The 18590-nt window shown below is 50.2% G+C and overlaps 1 protein-coding gene across 8 annotated transcripts in view; it reads left to right on the top strand.

The window, feature by feature from the left end:
* MICAL3 (microtubule associated monooxygenase, calponin and LIM domain containing 3) overlaps positions 1 to 18590 on the top strand; it is a 212889-nt gene that overhangs the window by 175811 nt on the left and 18488 nt on the right. For 3 of the 8 annotated variants that reach the window (XM_044228495.1, XM_044228496.1, XM_044228494.1), the window contains exons 22-30: positions 418 to 555; positions 5599 to 5712; positions 6490 to 6636; positions 7073 to 7155; positions 8254 to 10105; positions 10622 to 10716; positions 14511 to 14561; positions 15907 to 16017; positions 17699 to 17792. In XM_044228495.1, the coding sequence (XP_044084430.1) occupies positions 418 to 555; positions 5599 to 5712; positions 6490 to 6636; positions 7073 to 7155; positions 8254 to 10105; positions 10622 to 10716; positions 14511 to 14561; positions 15907 to 16017; positions 17699 to 17792 (2685 nt within the window). Of the gene's footprint in view, positions 1 to 417; positions 556 to 1731; positions 1795 to 5598; positions 5713 to 6489; positions 6637 to 7072; positions 7156 to 8253; positions 10106 to 10621; positions 10717 to 14510; positions 14562 to 15906; positions 16018 to 17698; positions 17793 to 18590 lie in introns of all 8 variants that reach the window. The other 5 variants (XM_044228499.1, XM_044228497.1, XM_044228501.1 and 2 more) reach the window with 4 other exon arrangements.

Raw genomic sequence — 18590 nt, 5'->3', positions numbered from 1 at the left:
CCTGGAGGGATAGCCCTTCGGAGGGCAGTTGTAACCTTTTTTTTTCTGACTTGGCATTTGGGTCTCTCAAATGCAGAGAAGATGAAAAGAGCATCAGAAAGGAGAATTCTTTTTGGAGTTGTAATGTATGGTTCTCTTTATTGAAATTACAGTATAAGTGAAGCTTAAAACAACTAAATCAAGTTGAACAAGTGGAAATCATGTGTGTGTGTGTGTGTGTGTGTGTACACGCACGTGTGTTCTCAGTTTTTGCCTCTTTCTGATTCAAACTGATCCTGGCAAATACAGTAACTTTTCTTTCTGTTTCCTTTCCTATGGTGTTCCATCCCCTCCTTTCCTTGATTGTTTATTTTCTGCTTCCTTCCTCCATCATCTCTCCCTTCCTCATTTCCCCCACTTCTGACCCTGGTACACTAGTCGGGAGCCAGAGGCTACAGCAGATCATAAATCCGGCCGACCCCTTGGAGATCCAGGCTGATGTGCACTGGACACATATTCGAGAGAAAGAGGAGGAGGAGCGAATGGTACCAACCTCTGAGTCCTCCACTTCTAGAGGTAACTGTTTCAAAATCCAAGGTCCCAATGCCCCTCAGAGCACCTTCCCCTCTCATTGTTGTAGAGGACTCTTCTGTCAGGACCAAAGCCTTCAGTTTGATAAAAACGTAAGAGCCAATGAACCATTTTATTTTCCTGATGTTAATTGTGACCACTACCCTTAGCTATTGTTTGAGGATATGTAAAGTTCTCTATAGGTTAAGAGGTTATGAGCTCTTTCTTCATGGTTGCAAAATAGTAAAATGAACTTGACCTTGGGAAAACCAAGACTTTGCTTTCTGTCCCTGTATGACCAGACAGGGTTACTCTGTCCACTTGGTAAAATGTTCTGGTGCTTTCCTTGTGTGGTGTGTGTCTGAGTGTGAATGTACATTGGTAGGACAGGGTGGGGCAGTATATTTTGAACTGAAATGAAGTTTTAAGAAGAGATTTAGATCCAGGAGGCCTTTAGAGTAGATAGTATAATGTCCAGCTCTAGGTCTCAGGTGAGATGGTCTGTGTTCTACAGTAGGGTGAAGACGAACTTTAACCTGACTTCTTCAAGGAATAGCAAGCAATAAAAGGGGAACATGGAGACTGGTGAGAGATATGCCAGCTGCCATGTCATTCTCCACACCTTCCCACCTCAGCATACCCACTGTCCAAATATGGAACCTTGGTGTCATCAACCTCTGTCTCTCACTCACCTGTCTTCATGCTTCCACTCAGTGCCTGACAGGGCCACACACCCTGTAAGGCTGAATAGATAAAACGGGTGCTCCCTGCCTTCCTGAAGTTTAGCCCTTTGGGACATGTGATCCTCCCCAGCCTCAAGTCTTCACCTATAGACAAGACCAACCTCTGTTAACTACTCTGCAGCAGCATAAATACTCAGCGGGAGTGAGGAGAGAGAGAGACCCTGCTGACCAGAGACATCAGACTGGCCTGCAGCCGTGGGCTCTGCAGCCTCGAGCCGCCGTTGACCCTCCCTGTGTTTTCTCTCCTTTTCTCATCCCGAATACCCATCTTGTAGGCTTACAACAGGACTCTGACCCGTCGTCGTTGGCTGACAGGCCTCTGGCTTGTAATGTCTCTCAGTTTCTCTTCTGTTTGGGGGCTCTAGGATGACCTCAGTTCTCCTCACGGGGACCACACATTCCTGTGTAACTTTGTATCTATCGTCTGTTTTAAATTCAGTGCCTGACCTTCCCTCCATACGCCGCGCAGCCGTGCAGGCCTGGCTGGAGACAGTCTCCGGAGGTAGTCTGGTGATGTTTGTTCGCTCTCCACTCACCATAACCACTCTCTCTCGGCAGCTCTGCTGGTACCTTAACACTAGAATTCTGGTCCTGCTGCTCGTGCATGCCAAGGTTGGTGGGGTGGGGGGGGCACATGCATGCCTCACTCAGGTAGCCCGTCCTTGCATGGACCAGATGCGCACCCCACACCCTTCAAGGAAGATCTGGAGGAGAGCGATAGCATAGACAGAACTAACTAAACTTTTATTGTTATTACTATTAATAAAGGTTGAGTAAAGCCCACATCCGAGGGAACATTTTTTAGCAGTGATTTTTAAAGTCTGTAGGAATTAAGTTATGTAGCAATTGGGTGTGAAAGTGGAGGAATCAGTTAATATTCCACAAACCCACAGAAGTCCAGAGAAGGAGACAGTCAGTAGTCAGGGACTTGTGGAAGACTCCCCAGTGATGAGGGGGGAACAGAGGATTGTGGATATTGTCCAGCTCAAAGTAGAGGGACAAGCTGGGTATAACTAAACGTAGTGCCCCCTGGGTCTGCCTACTGAGATGTGGGGTCTCTTTAAATACTTAGACCAAGAGATAGCTCAGAAACCTCAGTTGTCCTTCCTGACCTTTGCTGGAGAGGTGTTTCTCAACACAGACGATACCAGTGTTCAGCGAGGGCAGGACTGTTCTCTCTCATTGTGGGACATTTAACTTCCTTGGTCTTGGCTCTCAAAACGTCAGCCGTGCAGCCCCAGCCTTCCAGACAACAACCAAAAAAAGCCCTACACACTCTCAAATTCCACTTGAAGAAGGGCAGCATGGCCCCCTGGTTGAGAACTCAGGTCCTGGTGGTTGCTTCTGGGGTGGGTAGGATTGGTGCTCATGGATCTCTACCAGCAGCCCAGCCCATTGTCCTCACTCTCAGCAGGAGAAGTGGACAAAGGCACGCAAGTCACAGAGCTACAGGGAGAGCTGGGCCTGTGCACAGAGCTGCTGCGCGTCCCTCCTAGTTAGTCAGGTCTCCCAGGATGCTTGGAGAAGGCCGAGGTGTCAGGACTTCCTCGCTAGCAGCTGAAATAAAGCAAAAGCTACATATGTCTATGATTCTCAGCTTCCATAGTGTGTGGCAGCTTCTAGCACTCTGCTCTCCATCTTAACCTGGGTTTAATCTCCCAATTCCATCCCTCCAGCTGCGTTTCTCCAGTATCTGCTGCTGCTGCATTGATATTTCTCACTTGTTTGTTTTTTAATACATGTGACAATTGTTCCTTTCAAGGTGCTCCCAAGGACTGTAGACTTAGTAACTTTCTGACTCTACAACAGACATTTCTTAGTAGCAGCTCTGAGTCGGAGAACCACTGGGGCTGGAGTCAGGCTGACATGGGGCAGTGTGACTGGAGTCCTGTCGTGGTCTCCTTTGTGCTCACATCTGGTACACTTGCCGACAGAAGTATAAATTACCATCTTGAGGTCCCAGCACTCATAGATTCGTTTGAGCATGCATGTTGGGCACAGTGGGCCCTAATGGGATGAGCCCTGGTTCCATTTCCACTGGGTTGGGTGACAGCAAAGGCGAAAAAGGCTGGGTGAAGAGAGGCGTCTGTGTCCCCGCCTTTTCAGAAATGGGGTCATGAAACCATGAGCTCGTTATCCATGCAGGAAGCTCAGGTTTGAGGAGGCATAGACTTTTGTGATCCTCAGAAATCCCACTTCTTAGTGTTTGATGAACTGAAACAGCAATGTTACCCCACAAAGGTTTCCAACCTGTGGAAATAACTGAGTAGTTTTACCCCCAGTATTTTTCCCAACAAATACCACCATCACAGGAAAGCATCGTGGGATTACCAGCTCTACAGGCTGCTCTGGTATCTCAAACTAGGAACGTAACATTAACTATTTGCCAGCTTAGAACTTATTCTGGAACTCTCTCATCTTTCCCCTTAGTCCATTCTGAATGGTTCTCCGGAATTAGATGGAAGTCACACCTTATTTTTAATAAGTGTACGAAAGCTATTATATAGCTTAAGGAATTCTTTTCATTGTTGTTGTTGTTTGAGAAAGTGTGTGTCTGCAACTGTGCCAGCAAGCGAGGGTGGGGGGCACTTGCAAGAGGGGGAGAGAGAATCTTGAACAGGCTCCATGCCCAGTGTGGAGCAAAATGTGGGGCTCGATCTCACCACCCTGAGATCATACCTGAGCCGAAATCAAGAGTCAGACATTCAACTGACTAAGCCACCTAGGTGCCCCAAAGAGTTATGTATATAATATCTTTAACAAAAACTCCTATAGGACTAGGGCAAGTCAGCATCATCTTCAGAGTGCCCCTTTCCTTGTCTTCCCCACCCCACCTCCAGATAGTCTCTTGATTTTTATCACACTGAGACCTTGGTGTCTGCACTCACCGTGCACATGCCATAGCAGGGGTACAGATTCATGAGGCTGGACAGTGAGGAGACCAGTGACTTGAGACCTGGTCCTTGCACAGCCTCTCGTGGCACCACCTTTGAAGAAATCTCCCCAGCTCTACCACAGCCAGTGTCCCTGCTGTCCACCCAACCCCTTGGGATTGGATCTCCAGCTCTTGGATTTGCAGATCTAAGCATAACCCCTGTTTCTGAAGCAAAAACCATTAGGATTGTTTGGAGAGTGGCTGTGCTTCAGACCCTAGAAGAAGCCCTTAGAACCCCTGCTGGATTGGCAGTGTCAGTCTCGGGGACCATGGGGATCTCAGGGCACCATTTAAAGGAGCCCATGTTGCTTTCTTTTTTTTTTTTTTTTTTTTTTTAAGATTTTATTTATTTATTTGTCAGAGAAAGAGGGAGAGAGAGAGAGTGAGCGAGCACAGGCAGACAAAGAGGCAGGGAGAGGCAAAGGGAGAAGCAGGCTCCCTGCCGAGCAAGGAGCCCGATATGGGACTCGATCCCAGGACGCTGGGATCATGACCTGAGCCGAAGGCAGCTGCTTAACCAACTGAGCCACCCAGGCGTCCCCCCATGTTGCTTTCTTAATTGCTTTTCTTACTCCAGACTGTTAGTGTGAGTTCCAAGTGTGCAGAGTTTGTGTGTGTGTGTGTATTTAGGGGCTGGTTCCTCCTGAGGAAAATGAAGTCAACGAGTGCTTTGCCTCGTTCTGCAGCACCGAAAGGCTACTCTTGAGTCTAGAAAATGAACTTTACATATCCCCTCAACCTCTCCCTCATGCTTTAAAAAAAAAAAACAAAACATGATTTCTCTGAATGTTCCCAGAGCTGCAACCTCTGCTGTCGGAGAGGGAAGGTAGGTGTCCTCAGAGGACCTGGTGGTCACTCAGGATTTCACCTGACAGCACTGCGGCTGTTAGATGGGGCCGTGTGGCCATGAGCAGGTAGTCTCGGTTTCCCCCAGTCCCTCTAGAGTATCAGTGTGAGGACTCAGTGCCTTGTGCCATGTGATGTGGTCCAGAGGGTGCTGTTGCTGCTGGATCTGCAGCTGGGTATCTGCTGGGCCTGGAGAAGCAGTGTTTCCCCTCTGATCTCACACCGAGGAGCTTACAGCAGCCCTGGGGAGGAGGATTGATGCCCAGACCTGGCGGTGCTAGTCCCAGGTGTTCAGGAAGGGCTCCGGGGCCTCGCCAGCACCCACACTGCTTTTAGCTCCCCCAAGTCTGGCTGATGTGTGCTGTGGGGTTCAAATCCAGACACTTGAGAATTCATCTCCTCGCTTCTCAAGGTCTTTGTGTTGCAGCCCTGGGAATACCACCATTCATTTACACCGGCATAGGCAGTTTCTCTGTCCGTTTGTCTGTCCTTTTCTTCCTTCCTTTGAACGTTTCTGCTTTACAGTCCCATTTGATGAGAATGACCTGGAGGAAGATGTGGACTCGGAGCCGGCAGAGATAGAAGGGGAGGCAGCGGAGAATGGGGACACAGGGGACACTGGTGCTGAGCTGGATGATGGTACGGGGGACCCCAGAGCCTCCCCTCTCCACTGTGCTGACCACCCTCTTCCCCACTGTGTGATTGCAACTCAGGAAGGATAATATACGTTAAAGCAATAGCAAGGCAGTCAGTCTCCTGGTCACGTTCTTTGTTCTGGCAGTAACTGGGATGTGTGTCATTCCACCCCTAAGCCAGCAGCCAGCAGAGCCTGCATCAGTAAGTTGTGGTTGAGAAGCTGAACAGACTAGGTGCTTTTGACAAGGGCCTCCAGTTCAGTGGATGTCCTCTTAAAGGTAGCTACAAGAGGATGGTGTTTTAAGAATTATAGTCTTGTTGGTTGGGGAAGAAGAGGCAGGGACTAGCCTGGGAGAAATGAGGTGAGTCCAGGCAAGACTGTGAAGGAACATGGTCATTGCAGTGGTGTTGGGGGAAACACAGACCATTGGTGGTGTTGGGGGAAACACAGACCATTGGTGAGTCCACAAAGCAGGGCCTGCCCTTCACAGGCATGTGCCCTATGTTTCTTTCTGTTCTGGTCCATCGGATGCCATCTTGGGCAATTAAAAAGAAAATGGAGCACCGCAGGCTTTGATGAGAGCACCACGTTGCAGAGACTTTGGGCCGAGTCTCTTAGAAGCTTGGCAGGGACCTGTAGGCAGGGCCCAGCCAGGGCACAGAGCCAGGACTAGACCTTAAGCCGAGATGTTGGTTTGGCTGCTTTCTGGGGATGACAGGAGACTCAGAAAGAAGCGGAACCTCACTCAGGTGGGCTGTGCTCTCCCTTCTCTCCGGCAGATCAGCACTGGTCTGATGAGATCCCATCGGATGCTGAAACGGAGCTTCGCATGCAACACCGGGCAGCCTTGGAGGCAGAGCTGGAGCTGAGAGTATCAGAAAACGAGGACGAACAACCTGCCCCCACACCAGGGCACCAGGAGAGAAGTAAGTCCCTGTCTCAGGAAAAGCTGCTTCCAGAATTCCCACTGCAAGGATGAGAATAGCCCCCAGGACACAGGTCACCCGAGTAGAGCCAGAGCAGACCTGGAGCAGAGCCTGCAAATGGCAAACAGCTCTGCTTGCTGTCCTCCTGCCCCATGCGTGGACCCTGCATGTAGCTTTGGCCTTTCTATGTGTGCTGTGGAGCCGGGAAAGGGTAGGAGGTACACCTCCAAGCTAGACACAGATCACACACACAGGAACAAAAGTCCACACTTCCAGCATGAGCAGAGGTGGCATCCAGGGACTCTGTGGGAATGCACTTTCCTGCTGCTGGCAGACAGTGTCCCCCCCCCCCCCCCCCCCCGTGCAGAGCTGGCTGAGAGAGGAACCCTCAGGGGAGGCGGGGAGTACTTCCTGTTTAATCCTCTGTTCTGTTCAGGTCCTGCCCAGGTTCCCAGCCCTGCCCCGTCCCCAGAGGAGCAAGCTGGTCTGCTCTCCCCAGGCCACAGCCCTGTGGCAGAGGTAAGGGCTCAGGGCTCATTGTCGGGGACAGAACTGATTGGGACCCTGAGTGGATATAGTAAGTTTTCGTTTTAGGGCCCTTGCTGTGAACCCATTTTTTGGCTTCTTGTGCTTAGTGGAGCTGCTAAAAACAGGAGTGGCCTTGGGGATCCAGCTTAGTCCTCACCATGAGGACAAGGCAGTCTAGGCAGCATCTCCCTAACCCAGCGCTATACCAGTCCCAGATCTGAGTCATCCCACCACTGTGTCAGTCTTCTGTCATACCATACCATTTCAAAAGTAAATTTATTTTTAGGTTAACACAGTAATTTGGGTGGAATCATTAGTTTGATAGGACAGATGTGTTTGTTTCTTAGTATAAAATGAACGTCTGACTGAGTTTTAAAATTGAAAACATCCACCCAGATTACCAGTGGTACGTGAACCACACATTGGAGAATGGTACGTAAAAGGATCGCCACAGTGTCCTGTGGAATAGGTTTTGGGAAATGCTATCTGGAGGACAGATTTGGGAAGGAGGCCAAACTCGAGACCTGGGTTGGCCTGATTTGGGCTTTGAGATTCTAAGAAGCAGGGTGAATTTGGTGATTTCATTCGTGAAATTGCGGGAGCTTTGCTGAGACTAATGGGTGGGTGATACAAGAATTTGTGCTGGAATATATGGATCTTTGAGTTTCCTGGGAAGGACAATTTGTAGTATAGACTATAAATATATATATATATAGCTGTTTTAAATCTTACCATGTGGGCCTCTGTCTTCATACATCAGGGCTCTTGGGGTCCATAGTCAGGAGAGCTGGCTCCTTCAGTGTGCTTTGGGCAGTGTCCATTTCAGTGCACAAGGAATGTAGGATGTGTTTGAGATGAACCAAACCCTGAAAGCTGAGTCTGTTGAGCAAAGTAGAGTGGCTTTAAAGATTGAACAAATAGAGCGGAGAGTGAGAGAGTGTATCCTGGAGCCATTTCAATGACAGCCTAAAGGAGAGGGAGAGAAATTCACTTCATAAACACAGGCCCTTTGAGAGAGAGCTTGCCAGTGGGTTTCTTCTGACCATTGAACCCTTCCTTCTAAGCAGCTTCTATCTTCCTTTTCTGTAGGGGGCCCAAATCCCACCTGTCTCTGTTGCTACCAAGGTGAAATTGCCTGAGGACAGCCTTTTCCCTGAACCTTTGCTCCCCAAAGTGAAGCCCAAAGCGGAATTGCCCACTGACCAGAGGGCTATGTGCTCTCCTATCCGATTGCAGCCGGTAGCTCTGCCGGAAGCCAGGACACCTACCTCCCCAGTTAGCACACAGCGCCTGTCACCATTGGCCACCTCCACCCCCACCACCACCCAGCTCCCCATTTGCTCCCAGCCTCAGCCTTCCTCTGAGGCCACTGTCCCATCCCCCACCAAGTCCCCCATATGTTTCCAGCCTGTTCCAACCAAAACAGCCATCCCTGTGGTTTCCCTCCCCTTGAAGAACCAAGGGGACACCAAGGATAGACTGGGTAGCCCTCTAGCTGTGGATGAGGCCCTGAAACGGAATGACCTGGTGGCAGAGTTCTGGATGAAGAGCGCTGAGATCCGCCGCAGCCTCGGGCTTACCCCTATAGATCGGAGCAAGGTGTCTGAGTCCAGCTTCCCCTCACCTACCTTTAAACCAGTGTCCCTAAAATCCTATTCAGTTGAGAAGTCTCCTCAGAGTGAGGGGCTCCAGCTTCTAAAACCTCCACCTGTTCCTAAGAGGCTAGGCCTGCCGAAGCCTGATGGTGACCAGCCCTCCCTACCAACCCCCAAGTCCCCATCTGACAGAGAGCTGAAAAGCTCCCATGAGGAGAAAAGAGATCTGTCAAGCAGCTCTGGGCTGGGCCTTCATGGGAGCTCCTCCAACATGAAAACCTTGGGCAGCCAGAGCTTCAACACCTCGGACTCCACCATGCTCACTCCACCTTCAAGCCCACCCCCACCCCCACCCCAGGATGAGGAGCCTGCAACTCTTCGAAGGAAGCCATATCAGACTTATGAGCATAAGGAGACCAAGCCTAAGGCCTCAGTGATCCCACCCCCACCACCTGCCTCCTTTATGCGGGCCCCCCGAGAGCCTGCCCAGCCCCCTCGAGAGGAGGTGCGGAAGTCGTTTGTGGAGAGTGTGGACGAGATCCCCTTTGCCGATGACGTGGAGGATACCTATGATGACAAGACAGAGGACTCGAGTCTACAGGAGAAGTTCTTCACACCCCCTTCCTACTGGCCCCGCACGGAGAGGCCCCTCCACCCACCCCTAGCCAAGGAGAATGGTAGGTTGCCTACTCTGGAGAGTGGGGTCCAACCACAGAAGAGGGGCCTGCCCGTAGTCTCTCCAGAAGCCAAGGAACTGGCTGAGGAGCGCATGCGAGCCAGGGAGAAGTCTGTGAAGAGCCAGGCGTTGAGAGACGCTATGGCCAAGCAGCTGAGTAGGATGAAGGAGATGGAGATGGCAGCTGGGACCTCCAGGCCCCCAGGAGGCACCTCCCGCAAAGCTTCCTCAGTTCCCTCCAAAGGCAAAGATCTCCGCCCCGAGTCCCCTAAACGCTCAGTTCTCAAAGGTCCCAGGGAGCCCACCCTGAAGCACGAAGCCACTTGTGAGGAGGTCCTCTCCCCGCCATCGGACTCAGGGGGCCCCGATGGTTCGGTCACCTCATCCGAGGGCTCCAGTGGGAAGAGCAAGAAGAGATCGTCACTCTTCTCCCCCCGCAGAAACAAGAAAGAGAAGAAGTCCAAAGGTGAGGGCCGGCCCCCAGAGAAGCCCAGCCCAAACCTCCTCGAGGAAGCCACTGCCAAGCCCAAGTCCTTGTGGAAGTCAGTCTTTTCTGGGTACAAAAAGGACAAGAAGAAGAAGGGCGATGACAAGTCCTGTTCCAGCACCCCTTCCAGTGGTGCCACTGTGGACTCGGGCAAGCATAGGATGTCTCCCATCGTGAAAGCAGGTAGGTCAGCACCAGGGGACCCCTCCTGGGGCAGGAAGTAAGGGGTGTGTCCTCCACCGCCAGTTCTTCTCAGAAGATCCATTTCTCCTGCTGCTTGCCTGAGGGTTCTTAGGAGCGATGCTAACGGGGTAAATAAGAAGGAAGCCGAACCATGGGCTCACAGGGCATATTCCACGTGATGGAATCATTGTAAAACCCAGCTTGGCACTGAGTAAGGGAGATTTGGGCGGTCACCCGGTCCCAGAGCAGGGCCTGATTCTGAGCACAGTGGAGCACGGCCCTGCAGGGAGGCTCCAGGTGGGCTATCCTCCAGACACTGTATATTCAGTGGTCGCACTGCCCCTGCCGGCACAGGGGTCAGCCTCCAAGCTCCTGGCTCCCTGGCCTAGGTTAAGAGCCCCTCAGACTGGGAAGAAGTCCACCCTCTCCCTGATTCCCCTGGGCGACGCATGTGCATGCAGAATTTGGGAAAGCACCGTGGTGTCCTTGGTTTGCCTCTTCTCTCCATCCCCTTAGAGCTGCAGCTGCGGCGCCAGCTGAGCTTCTCGGAGGACTCAGACCTCTCCAGTGACGACATCCTCGAGAGGTCCTCCCAGAAGTCCAGGCGAGAGGTATGTAGGGTCAAGCTCAGCCCAAACCTCTGGGTAGTCTTGGTGGGCATTCCAGCCCAGGGTGGAACGTCAGTGGCCTCCTCTGATTGCCCAGTGGACCCTGGGCTGAATGCTCATAAAGGGAGTGCTTCTCTTGGGCTTCTTTTAACAGCTGGGGCTTATTTGTTTCAATGGCAAGAGTTTCTGTGTTTCTTTCTTGGGAAGAAGACAGAGACATTCATGCTCAAAGATTCACTCGATTTTTAGCAAGCCACTGGCGTCATCCATGTTGTTTTGTCCTCAGAATTCCCACGGGGAGTAGCATCCGCCAGTGTCCAGAGTGACAGCAGAAGGGTTTTCTGCCTAGATCTGGTGGACTTTGGGACACGGACGATGGGTTTAGGCAGTAGATGGAGGCTGAGTCACTAAGGAGTGTACCCTGTCATCCTGCCTGCTTTGTACATTTGTGGGTTAGAGAGGAATTTTTGCTATTAAAGAACCAGTCCAGGAAACTGACCTGGATTCTGTGCTGAGTAGGACACTCTGGATTTGACTTGGTTCCTCTTACTGCTTCAGGAATGGGAGCTGAGGTGGCTGCTCAGCTCTCCTCAGAGCAAACCTGCAATGTGGAGGCCTCTTGGATATTTATCCAATCTTCTGATTTCCAAGGGCTCTTGTAGCTCTGTTGTAGATCCACGAAGTTGGAGGAGGGAGTGGGATTAGAGAAAGTTCTAGCAGGGCATCAGCATCACGGAGACAGTGATGGGGTGGGGAGGACAGTCTAGAAAGGCCTGGGCAGCACAGAGGGGCAGTTGACGCTGCACCATCTCCATTGTCCAGTCTGGGACACACTCTCAGCCTCCTGTCCCAGGCGACAGCCCAGCTATCTTCAGCTCCCTTTCCTGAATGACAGGTGTCCCCAGAGTGTTATACAGCCTTCTTTATAAGGCTTTCCAGGGCTTGAATTTGAGTCTGCCTCTCTGTTGGCTTCCAAGGAGTTGCCACGGCAGATCTGAGCCTCACACATGTCTGGTCAGTAAAGATGGCTTCAGCAGCTATGGCTAGTCCCCTCCCCCCATCCCGGTTCACCTTCAACAACTTGGCACACTGGAGGAAACCCATCTTTTAGTTCTCCTCTCATATTTGGTCTGTTGGCCTCTCTGGCCATGCCAGCTATTTAGCTGTCCACTCTCCTAGGACACCTGAACAGTCAGGCCTCCGATCCCGCCCTACAATGTGCAGAGCCAACTCCCACCTGTCCCGGCCAGGCCAGCACTGAGTTAGGGTAAGGACCCTGTATGCTGGCTCTCTCCCAGGAGCCTAGCTTCGTGGGTCTCCTATCAAGTGCTCCCCATTGTACTTGCCCAGGCAGCAGCATTACTATGACATTGGGACTCAGAACTGCTTCTGGATATGTACATGGGTCCCCCAACATGTGCCAATACTGGAGACTGGTACTGCCTTAGGGGGCTCAAGGGGTGGTTCAGAGGGGCCATCTATGAAGGAGAATGTGGCCTAGGGTTCACTTTGCCTTCATGTAGGTATGCAGACGTTCAACTGGTTCATCTCCTACCGGTCAGAAACTCCCATCCATGGTTGCTTTTGTGGTCAGTTTCTCCACTGTTTCTCAGTTAAATGAAACATCCCAGCAGAACGCAGAATGGCAGGCTGCCCAAGCTGGCCATGCCCAGGCTTTCTTCCTGGTGATATGTGTCACTGAGGACAGCCTCCCCTTGAGACCCTGCTGACCTGAGACACACAGGGAGCTCTTCCCCTCTGTGTGACCAACAAGTCATGGCCCCCAGTCCTAGACTCCCAGAATCAGAGGCATGGGGGCTTCACATTGCGTGTGTGCTCCCACAGAACCTTTTGCTGGAGGCTGAGCAGGGAATACTAAAGACAAAGCTGAGCCTAGGACATGTTGACTTGAATCCTACCAAAGTGTGGGGTCGGCCTGGGGGAGAGTGGACACTGTATTCTCAAGGATGGACACTAAAACAGGAAAACAAAAATAGCCATGCTGGACACTTTGGAATAATTAAGTGAATTTGGTCACAGATGGTATAATATGTGTAGATATGCAGTGTTCCCACATCCGTGCTAGGTTGCTTGTAAGACATTAAGGTGCTGTAGTCATGTAGGAAAATGTCTCTGTAGGCACAAAAAAATGCCTACAAATGACTGCCCCCCAAAAAAGATTATATATAAATATATACAAAAAGATATATATAATATCAAGTATGTAGCAAAATGGTCAAGTTTAGCAAATCTAAGCAAAGGTGTTCATTGTTCTCTTCCAACTTTTCCTAGGTTTGAAAATTTTCAAAGCAGGAAGTGAAAGGAGTGGGGACCCCTAAAGGGACAACAGGGTCAGGAGGGAGCATCTGGTGGAAGTGGTTCCCCTTGCGTCATCACAGACCCATCTCTGAGTCAGGCATCTGGGAAACAAGTGCCTGAGTTTTGTTTCACAGTACATCATTAGTTTCTGATGTAGTGTTCAGTGATTCATTATTTCCGTGTAACACCCAATGCTCATTATAACACGTGTGGTGACTAACATAACACAACAACAAAAATAATAATAACATAAAATAAAATACAAACAACAAAAAAAAACCTAAAATTGAAAATAACTTACTTTTATTTAAAATGTTAACTTAGAAAAATTAAGATAATACAGACAAAATCTATATATCACCTGTCACACTACCAACAAAAGATCATTCACATTTGCCTCTTTTCTTTGCCTGAGGCTAACTTTAAATATAAGTGATGCATGCGTCTTAACCTCTGTGGCACAGCCACAGGCATGTGCCTTTGCTCTGGGACAGGCCCTAGTCCCTGTGTCGCAGCAGAAACAGCAGCTTCTCTCAGCACACCACAGATGCGTCATGATTTCTCTCCTCGAGTCGCTGCCTCTGCTGAGTTGGTACCTGCCCTCCTCTGCCAGAGGCCAGTCAGGGATTGCCCCCACTCCCTTTACTTTTGACAGCAGCCGCAGGTGCAGACGTTAAGTGCTACTCCTTAGGTCATGGTTACATAGTTCCTATGGAGTGATTCACATGTGGTTTGGGGAACTCATCCGTCTTCTGTTCATTTAGCTGATTTGTTATAATAATGAGATTCATCCTCTCACTCTGTTTGTGGGGGAGACGAGTCAGTCTGAGGCAGACATATGTGCCTGAGATATTTTTGGCTATTATCAGTGCCCTTTCACTGGGCATAATCAAGAAATGGTCCCCACCCCCATCCAGGATTTCTGGGGGGCCCACTAGGAACCCACCTGGCCCACACTGCCGGGAGAGAGCCTTTTGGAAGAGAACATTAGGTTTGCTTTGTATCTTTGTCTCTGTGTGCCCGGCAACGGAATTTCCCATCACCAGTGCCCCACCTCCCACTGGGCTGAAAGAAGTCGTCTGAATTTCCACAGGCAGATGGGTTACTGAAGGAGAAATGGCATCTGTAACCATACATTTATACAGCTTTAGTTTATTCTGTACAAGGGAGAGTGAAGAGAGAAGAGAAGTTTAGGGCATAGTGAGGGTGAAGCTGTCTTCTCAATAGAAAAGTGAACCCAATCCTTTACTCAAAACCAGGGTTCACAGAGACTCTGCTGCAGGGTCTGTATCGCCAGGTCCCTCACTTACGCAGTCCTGTGTGACATTGTGAAAAATAATCACATGTTTTAGTCTTTAGTCTCGCCTGTTTGTTTTAAACTTCTAACTGATTTTGCTCCATTTCTGTGTTCTATTTTTAATTTTTTAATTGTTATTATTACTATTCTGTTTTGTTTTCCGTTGCCATCCCCTTAAAAGTCGATTTATGTACCACTCGCCTTGGCATTCAGGAGATCCTATGCATCAAAGGTAGTAGTATCTCATGGCCATGGCTGGTCATTGTTGCATGCGTGTCTGTGATTAACCACCCGGAGCTGCGCCCAGCCCTGGCCCTCCGGCCACATCCTCACTAACTGTTCACACATGCATGGAGCAGTAGCCAACACTGGCAGCAGAACTTTCTTTAGCTGTGTCATGGCAGAGGAAGGGGAGACGCCCTACTCTTGACTGGCTGGAGTGCATGTGGTCATTTCACTCCAGGGCTGCCCCTTGGGACTGGGCACCACAGGGTTGGGGAGTTCGTGAGCCCTCAGCTCTATGAACTGCAAGGGGAAGTGCTTAGGGCACTAGAACACCACAATGTTCCTTGAGGACTTAGCTGCTCAGTTGGCCCTCCACTGTCCTTGAGCTCTTCAAATAAAGATTAGTAGACTATACTCCTGAGTTGAATTTGGAAGTCTCTTTTCAAGTCTATCAAAGTCTCTCTCTTTTTTTTCCTCGGAGGAAATGAAGATGTTAGGAATAGAGGCAACCCCTCAGCATTTGCCTCTAGGTGGTTGCTCAGTGTTAACACAAGGCATCTGACCCTGCCTTGCACCCTCAGTGCCCACATTTGCAGGTGCAGCTGCTCAGGCGGTTGTGTCTGTGAATTGGCCCTGGGTTTGGCCTGTTGCCTCCTGAGGGCTCATTAGCAGGGGCTGAAACTGCCCTACCAGACCACCTCCTCCCTTCTCTCAGCAGCTGACTGCTGCCCCTGGGCAGACCCTGGGGGCGGTCCCAGTTCACCTCCGGATATCCCTTCTTCAGACCACATTAGTTAGCTTGGGGTGCACTCAGACTTAAAAATAGAAGCATCCCCATTTTCTCTACTTTAAATGTTACTTCCTAGAGAACCTTATAAATATCACTCGTCTGAAGGAATTGGCATTTGATGCTAAACAAGAAAATAAAAGGATCCTGATTTTTCTTTTTCCTTTCCCTGAATGCCTTCAAGAAGCAGGAGGCTTGTGGGAACTAATTATATTTTTACCCCCAGAAAGTCTTAAAAAGAGCCGACATCCTTCCATTGGAAATAGGTGATCTCTGTGATAAAGGAGCATATGACCCTCAGTCCCTTTAACTTCCTAGCAGTCGGTCCCCACTGAGCCTCCTGTCCCTGCCACAGCGGGGTGGTGCTCATTTGTGGTGCTTTAGCTGTACCCTGTAGCAGTTAGGGCTCCAGCAAGGACAAGCGTCAGTGAAGCCTCTGGCCAAGCTGCAGCCCGGGAGTCTGCCCATGGGCACTCTGATGAAAGGCAGCTCCGACCAAGGGGAAGTGCTCTCCATGCCCAGGCCTGCTGCACATCACTGAGGAAATCTCTCTCATTCTCTCCAGCCAAGAACTTACACAGAGGAGGAACTGAACGCCAAGCTGACCCGGCGTGTGCAGAAGGCAGCTCGGAGACAAGCCAAGCAAGAGGAGCTGAAGCGGCTACACCGAGCCCAGGTAAGATCACTGGAGGGGCCACAGCTCCTGAGTGGGAAAGAGCCTTCTCTCCAACATGCTTGTCTTTGCCCATGACTCGGGAGGGTAAAGAGGACAGAGCAGAGGTAGACGGGGTGTCCCTGATATCTGAGAGGACAGCCCCACTGTGTCAGGTCACAAGCCTCTGGCTTGATGAAACTGCAGAAGCCTTGTTTTTGTGGAGTTCTTGGTAGAAAAGGAAGATCTGGCTTTGAGTTTCTTCCTAAATTCCTTGCTCTGGTGTCATCCTTGTGAAGTCAACTAGTTCAGTTGTGAGGATTGTCCTTGAGAGCCCATCTATGACCTGTCAGCCTCTGCTGGGCCTGGGATTTCCAGGTCAGAGCTGTCCTCCAGGCCTCAGCCTCTGTCTTCAGGCCTCACAGAACCTAGACCATTCCAGATTTTCTTTCTAAAACAAAAAATAATTCCTTTTATAAAGTATTAAAGAGCATTACAGGGGCGCCTGGGTGGCTCAGTGGGTTAAGTCTCTGCCTTCAGCTCAGGTCATGATCCCAGGGTCCTGGGATCGAGCCCCGCATCGCATCGGGCTCTCTGCTCAGCAGGGAGCCTGCTTCCTCCTTTCTGCCTGCCTCTCTGACTACTTGTGATCTCTGTCTGTCAAATAAATAAATAAAATCTTTAAAAAAATATATTACAATAAGGTTTTGTAATAAGTTTGTGTATATATAGCTGTATTCATATCAGTACACTAATCAAAAGCTATAAACAACGAAAAACATAAACAGCAAACCCAAATACCAAGGTATTTCTCTGAATTTTCATGTTTAGCAAGCATCAGAAACCACTAGTCTTTTTTTTTTTTTTTTAAGATTTTATTTATTTATTTGACAGACAGAGATCACAAGTAGGCAGAGAGAGAGAGAGAGGGAAGCAGGCTCCCTGCTGAGCAGAGAGCCCAATGTGGGACTCGATCCCAGGACCCTGAGATCATGACCTGAGCTGAAGGCAGTGGCTTAACCCACTGAGCCACCCAGGCACCCAGAAACCACTAGTCTTTTAGTCCTTTTCTTGAACATTATTCTGTATCCACATTCTCTGCACTGATTGGATCCTTGGATTTTATTTCATTTTCTGTGTGCCATTTTCCAGATATATGTCATGGGCTGCTGCTTTTGGGGTTCAATGTCCTTCTAGTATCCATGATTAGTTCCCCCATAGCACAGGGAAACTTCTCACTGTATGCTTCCACACAGATTCTAGCACACTGCTCCATTCTGGATTTTTCTTTTAATCTTCTAGATTTTTTTTTAACCTTTTTATTTATTTATTTATTTTTAATCTTTTTAATCTTGCAGTGTGCTCTAGGAACCCCTACTAGTGCTTTAGCAGCCGCACTGTTGGCAATACTTAGGATGCAGTACCTCAGTCCCTGCTGCAGGGGCTGACATCACCTCCAGGGTCTGAGCTGCCTGCCAAGACACGGACACTGCACGCTGTGTGCTTACTAACGACAGGCCCTGGGGGATTCGACGCAGGGGGGCTTCCCTCCCACTCCAGGCTTAACGCCTGTGGACCAAAGCCTTTCCAGCTTTCAGACCTAATTTGTTTCTCTTCCTGTTTGTGTTTGTACAGTTTAGTTGTCCTCCTGAAAGCTAGGAGATGAGAGAAAGTGGGGCGCTCACACTGTTCCGTTTTCCCGTAGATTATCCAGCGGCAGCTGGAGCAGGTGGAGGAGAAGCAGAGGCAGCTGGAGGAAAGAGGGGTTGCCGTGGAGAAGGCGCTCCGTGGTGAAGCAGGTATTGTCTGGGTCTCCTTTGTGAGGGGGTTTGTTCCTAAGGGAAAGGCCCTGCCCCCACCCACCCATGGTAGGCTACTCTTTTGTCACCTTGTGTAGAATTCACAATTCTGGGTTCAGCAGGGTTCTCTGAGGCCCTTCATCACTGAGACTGGGGCTTCCTATTAAGCAAAAGAAAAGGAAAGCCTCTCCGTTTGGGACTGCCCCAAGGCCTGGACTTGTTCTTCCGCCCTCTTGGAGGGTTTGCTGTTTATCTGTAGAACCAACTCTCAGTCCGCTTCACATGTTGATGGCAAGCACTGGGCCTCCTCCTCTCTTCTTCCTCCTTTCCCCCTCCCTGCCTTCGTTTCCTCTAGAAGAAAAGAGCTGGGTATGAGGGACGCTGTACCACAAGGAGCCATCACAGAACTGCATGAGTGGGTCCCCCAGCCGGTTTCCCACACCGCCTCCTGTGTTTAGCTTTGTGGGCTCCCTCTCCCACTCAGACTCAGAGAACGGGAGGACTCATGCCCCGCAGAGCCCTCACCACCTCCTCCAGTGTGAATCCGGGCTCTGTATCTCCCAGAAGCTGGTCACTCGGAGCAAGGGACAGGCTCGGGGGATGGTGGTGAGCCAGCACAAGGTAGACACGGGAATGGCTGTGAGGGTCACACACTCAGTGGCTGCCGTGCCCAGGGAAGAGCTGCAAACGTAGTGCTCCGTGGTGAAGCACTGTTCATCCAAGAAGCCTGTGAGGTGGGTTCAGCACAGTGGGGCCCACAGGAAGCAAGAAGTACCTGAGTCATCCCTGGTCCCAAGG

The sequence above is a fragment of the Neovison vison genome, chromosome 12 (assembly GCF_020171115.1).
Source record: "Neovison vison isolate M4711 chromosome 12, ASM_NN_V1, whole genome shotgun sequence".
NCBI classification, from domain to species: domain Eukaryota; kingdom Metazoa; phylum Chordata; class Mammalia; order Carnivora; family Mustelidae; genus Neogale; species Neogale vison.
The sequence above is the reverse complement of the archived record's forward strand: the minus strand, read 5'-3'. Positions and strand labels throughout refer to the sequence as shown.